The sequence below is a fragment of the Phragmites australis genome, chromosome 5, assembly GCF_958298935.1.
Source record: "Phragmites australis chromosome 5, lpPhrAust1.1, whole genome shotgun sequence".
Taxonomy (NCBI): Eukaryota; Viridiplantae; Streptophyta; class Magnoliopsida; order Poales; family Poaceae; genus Phragmites; species Phragmites australis.
In genome coordinates, this window is record NC_084925.1 from 43,628,551 (window position 1) to 43,634,397 (window position 5,847).

The 5,847-nt window shown below is 46.3% G+C and overlaps 1 protein-coding gene across 2 annotated transcripts; it reads left to right on the plus strand.

The window, feature by feature from the left end:
• Window positions 1–1,349: 1,349 nt before the first annotated feature.
• LOC133919872 (uncharacterized) lies at window positions 1,350–3,123 on the plus strand. 2 transcript variants are annotated; one of them, XR_009909976.1, is made up of 3 exons: window positions 1,350–1,899; window positions 2,109–2,332; window positions 2,690–3,123. XR_009909976.1 is itself a non-coding variant. In XM_062364416.1 (2 exons), exons 1-2 carry the CDS (start codon window positions 1,446–1,448, stop codon window positions 2,186–2,188), a joined length of 534 nt encoding a protein of 177 aa, XP_062220400.1. In that variant the 5' UTR covers window positions 1,350–1,445; the 3' UTR covers window positions 2,189–2,534. The 2 variants fall into 2 exon arrangements, 1 of the variants encoding a protein (XP_062220400.1); XM_062364416.1 differs by lacking the exon at window positions 2,690–3,123 and having other exon boundaries at window positions 2,109–2,534.
• The last annotated feature ends 2,724 nt before the right edge of the window (window positions 3,124–5,847 follow it).

A 5,847-nucleotide genomic window follows, 5' to 3' on the forward strand; every position in this document is an offset into this window, starting at 1 on the left:
ATGCGTACAACCCAAAAGAAGCGCCGTCGGAGGTTTACAAAAGGCTGGCAATAGATGCAGTTTGCAAGGTTGCTTTTGCATCGATGTCATCTGCAAAAAAATTGAAATGCACGCATGTACTCGATTGGTGTAAATCATTAACCGCATCGATCCATCGTAATCCCGGATTGCTAATTGTGATTTGCAAGCCATGAATCTTGGAGAAGAGACATTACGTTGTGTGGTTCTGAATCTCACTCTAATTACTTTTACCTGGATTTCAATCTTAATTGAAAGCCACACGTATGTTATGATCGATCTGCAGCTATTTTCATGATCGCGTCCATCCATGTCGAGAGATCGTGATTGATGGTGAGGGTGCAATAAGAACTTCATATCTAATCATGCAGACGTCAATTGATCTATTCTTCCTGTGCAAGCAAGTCGCAGCTCTCAACGCCTCATATGATTACGTATTCACGTCGCTAACCTACCAAAGGAGACCACGTAATTAAACAACATTCGCCTTCTCCAGAACACAAAAATTCCACTAACCTAGTGGGTGCAGACCTTATTAGCACAATTCATTTAGGTTGAGATTTGTGCTAGAGGGTAGATGAAAACTAGTGGTTCGATCAAAAAATCAAGAATCGACGCCATGTCCAGTCTGGATCGACCAAAAGACCGCTCTGTAATTGAACCAGTGCAAAATTGGTCTAACCGACGGCTGTCTACGATGGTTAAAGTCAATTATGCAAATATTTATTTAATGTCGGGATTTCTGATCGTCAATTGTGTGCATCGAAGATAAAGATATGAGATTTTATATAGGCTTATATCTTTTTAAAATAATAACTCTACGTCCTGTTTCATCTTAATTTCTCAAATAAAAACAATTATAATTGAGATATATCTAGATCTAACCCTAAGTAATTTGATAAATCCTCTTATGTTCTAAATCCGGAGGGTCGTATCGGATGAATCTCGTTATGTTGCGACTGTAAAGCTTATTTTTAGAATATATATTACATTGTATATATATACTCTCCAATAAAAAAATACATCTCGTTTTGAACATACAGGTCTTTAATACGTACATTTGGCTATCATTTATTTTTAGAATATATATAAAATCCAAGACATTTATGAGACCATAAAATATTTTTAAAAAAATAAATTTGCACATATGATTTTAATATTTCTAAACAAAATATTTTAAAAGCTATTAATGATTAAAATTTTAAAAATTTGATCGCATATTACTCAAAACGTCACGTATTATGAAAATAATAGTCAAAGGTAAGTATAATTATTAATTATTTACCGCGCCCGCATGCGCTAAGCCGGCGGCCTGAGGGAAGGGAGGATAAATCCACCGCGGCCGCTTCCCCCCACCTCGAAGCTCTCTTCTCCAAGTCCCCCCTTCGCTTTGCGAGGGGGCGAAGGGGAGGGGCAAACGCCACGCCATGGAGAAGGCGGGGCACCATCTTATAGGCGCCGGCGGCGGAGGGAAGAGGAGGGGGCCGGCGGCGGCGCCGTTGGGGCTGCAGAAGCAGAACTCGTGGTCGCCGGACATCGAGCGGGACGAGGCGTGGGAGCGGCGGCGGCGCGGGATGCACCCCGGGGGTTCGACGCTGCGGCGCGTACGGAGCGTCACGGACGACGACCTCGACGAGCTCCGCGGGTGCATCGATCTGGGGTTCAGGTTCGAGCCGGCCGCCGGGTCCGGGTGCGCGGCGTGCGGCGCCGGGAGGACCCGCCTCGTGGAGACGCTCCCCGCGCTGGACATCTACTACGCCGTGCACGGCGGCAGTGCCGGCGGCGGCGGAGCGGAGGGGTGCGCGTGCTCGTGCGGCGCCGCGTCGGAGGCGTCCTCCGAGGAGTCGCCGCTCGGCAGCCCCATGTCCATACTCTCTCCTGGTAAGCTCCAGTTCCGCGTACTCGCATCTAATCTGATAGCACAGTACTTTTCCTGTTAATTACACGGGCCATGTGAGACTGTAGGCTAATCAACCCTCTAGGTGTATCGATCCAAGCGCGATCAAAGATTCGATTTTTTCATTAGTTCACGACGCTCGACGCGATTAAAGTTTCAATCTCTGACTCGTTCGTTCACGCGGCGCTTGCAGGCGACACGCCGGAGACGGTGAAGATGCGGCTGAAGCAGTGGGCGCAGGTGGTCGCACTCTCCGTGCTCAACCGCCGCTGAGCTCGGGGGAGGCCCTTCCATCGCCGTCACTACCTTGCATTGGGGGAGGAGAGAAACATTCGAGGTCAAGAAGAAAGGAATCCCCGGCCGCATCGGGCAGAAAAGAGGAAGAGAAAAGAAGAAAATAATTTCTGTTACGGCTTGGTGGGTCGCCGGCTTCCACCTTGGCCTATCCTATCTTGGACTGCGTGCTAATTAACTTTCTTTCGCCATGATGATGATCATCCCTAAGATAAATACGCCTAATTATTTTGGTGAATTTCCTTGCTTTCCCTGATCCATATTTTCACATCTATGTATGTACATGTTTCTTCTTCAAGAAGTAGATTAATTTCGTTTTAGCAAATGATTAGTGCTCTTGCCGGCTTGCTCCGAGGAAACTGGTGATCGATGCCCGTGATTTTTTCTTTCTTTAGAAACCGAATATCACACAGATCCTTTCTCAGTTCCTGGATTCTTGTCGATTGATGGAATCTGTTAATCTTAATCCATATTTTGCAGATAGATCAAGAGCAAGAAATATAGCTAGGAGGCAACAAAAGCCGTGTTCCAGTATTTTGCGCTGCTGCTATACTTACAACCTTTTACGTAGTATTGTCGTACCACACGTGGAGCTTACACATGAAATAAGGTATTTCTGTGCACGCATAGAAATTCTGTATGATTCGATTGGGTTAGAAAATTGTTTCGGTTGTTGATTCAGCTGCAGCATCCTGTGTTCACATAGGATAGTTTCTTACGAGTGAGAGCTGTTATGAACAGACGTCATTTAGCTTGATAAGCATGTGATGTCATATAACTGTCATTAGCTGTTTTTCTATGTAATTAATAGTTACTAATGAAGGGACACATGTGTATGTATATATGTAAACTCTTCACTATGTATGTATATGTAAACTCTATCTATTAATCAATACAAAATTTTCATTCTCTTAGTCTCTCTGCCCTTATACTTTCTCCAATCAAATGTAATACGTTATCAGTCACATGATCTCCACTGAGCAATCGACAACAAGCACAAATATGCACGAAGGTCTCTCCTAAAAGGTGAGCATGGCAAATCCATTTTGCCTTATTCATGGCATACCTGCATCTTCCTTCTTCGTCGTCATCGTCCTGCCAAATTGTTCACACCCTCGCTGCTCCCGTTGTTGTCTATGTTGTGGTACTGCTTGTCGCTGTTTTGGCCACCATAGCAGTCCTACATGAGCCGTAACCCCTGCGATAGCCGCTCTTCGCGCACATGCCGCCCCACCACCACCGTCACCGCCACTAGCCTCACTGCCTTGCCACCTTTCTCTTTTGGAGTTAGGACGCCCGCAACACCGGCAACTAGCGTGAGATCCGTCACGACAACGGCTACCACCACAATGGTGGTTGGCTCCGGCCCGCTGCCCACAATGACAGCACGTACATGTGTTGTCTTGCTCTTTCAACGACTCGACGACGGTGGTGTCCCCCTCTAAGGAAGAAGATTCTGAGGAGTACATCCCACGGACACCCTCCCCCGCTCCTCCTCCACCGGATGTCCCAGAGGCGTCTCCAACTTCTTCAGCGGCTCCATATAGTCTCCTCTGTTGCACTGTGACCTTGACTTTTAATCACTGCTCGGGCCTCCGCCCAGGGTCGTGAGCATCTGTGGCCCTCAGTGAAGGGTTGCGGGTAGGCTACGCTAGCACAAAATAAATTTTCTCTACCGCATTCAACCAGGAAGCCATGCGAGTAGGGGATCATGAATCGTTACCACTTGACGAGCAGTGCAGCGGAAGAAGAGTTGGAGCAGACCAATCCAACGTCGTGCGCGTCAAGTAGTCGATCGTCAACCTCGTCCCGAGCACGTCCCGAGCACCTTCCGAGTACTCGCGGGTACGTCCCGAGTACTCCCGAGCAGATCAGCACCGCAATAGTAGCAGCGCCTCCACGGTATCCACACGTACAAGGATGGAATCGCCGTGCACCGGTGTGCTAGCACCGCGCGCCCGGCTAGGGTTTCGAAGGGAGTTTAGGAATAGGAGGCGGCTAGGGTTTCTAAAGAACACTATGCGTCTTGGCCCCTGCCTATTCTTATATAGAGCACGCTAATGGGCCTTTAATCAACATTAAAGCCCATTATGACTCTAAACCCTAATGGTCCTTTAATCAACATTAAAGCCCATTAGCATATCCAATCCGCAAACTCGATCGCCTCTAGGGCATATTACCAACAATCTCCCACTTGCACTAGAGTCAGCACAAGTTTTATATTCCATCCCCTTAAGTGTGTGACCCGTTAGGTTCATGTGTAAACGGCCGCTATCCGGAAACCCTTTTCCGAATTGCAAGTCAATAGCGGTACCTAGCAGGACATATTGACTCCCGAATGCACACAAAGATCATATCGGCTGAACCTTGATATACTCATGCACCAATCCCTTTACCACACGATACCAGTCAAGCTCAAGGCGAGATTCGTGCCACCCTTGTGATAGCTCGACCATTCACTAGATCAAGTAGTGGATTCACCATGATTAACTCTTTAATCACATTGGCATGGCCATGCACTTTCCAATCCAACTACCTCGAGGGGCCCAGAGATATCTCTCCCGTTATTTAGGAGGGGTAAATTCCATCTTGATCACTCACATCCCACGACATGTTTCATAACATACCCGAAAGCAACCTTTATAACTACCCAGTTACGGAATAGCGTTTGGAAGCCCCTAAGTGTGTTACTACACATTCTGGAATCAATGATGATCTCAGGTCAAAGGATTCTGTAGGTACACCATTTGAGATAACAACTGATGGCACATTAAAAATAACAATCCCAGCAGTATCTCAGGGTGGGTCTATCCAACATCATGTTCTCTAACATGTGTCCACATTACTGATTTGATATCTCCATATCTATGATCCGTGAAACATGATCATCATTCAGTCAAATGTGCTAATCTATAAATCATTATTGTCCCACACAATGATATGAGATTAGGGACTATTTAGAATAACATCATAAAAACAAAGAGTTTCACAAACAAGTCACATACTTGCTGATCAATGTAAATGATAATTATTCATGGAACCAGATAACAATTATCCAAAAGTACATTAGCATAGACAGAACACATTGTCTCACATGCACTAGAGTCTATCCCGCAAGTATCTAATACCCATAGAGCTCAAGTGTGCCTCATGCTTGGGCTGTGGGAGAGGCTTCGTCAACGGATCAGCAATATTCGAATCCGTGTGCACCTTGCATATCTTTACATCACCTCTATCAATAATCTCTTGAATGAGGTGATAGCGCCGAAGTATGTGCTTGGACTTCTGGTGCGACCTAGGCTCCTTGGCTTGTGCAATGGCACCACTATTGTCACAATAGAGGTCCATTGGACTGGACGCACTAGGGACCACACCCAACTCAGAAACAAATTTTCTGATCCAAACAGCCTCTTTTGCAGCTTCCGAAGCTGCGATATACTCGGCCTCCGTTGTGGAATCAGCAACCGTTTCTTGCTTGGAACTCTTCCAACTCACCGCACCTCCATTGAGGCAGAACACAAAACCAGACTGCGATCTCGAGTCGTCCTTGTCGGTTTGGAAGCTAGCATCGGTGTAACCATTTACAACGAGCTCCTCCTCACCTCCATAGACTAGGAACATATCCTTAGTTCTTCTCA

Coding starts and splice junctions, on each gene's coding strand:
- LOC133919872 (XM_062364416.1), top strand. CDS start 1,446: ATGGAGAAGGCGGGGCACCATCTTATAGGCGCCGGCGGCGGAGGGAAG. Junction 1,900..2,108: donor CATGTCCATACTCTCTCCTG/GTAAGCTCCAGT, acceptor CGGCGCTTGCAG/GCGACACGCCGGAGACGGTG.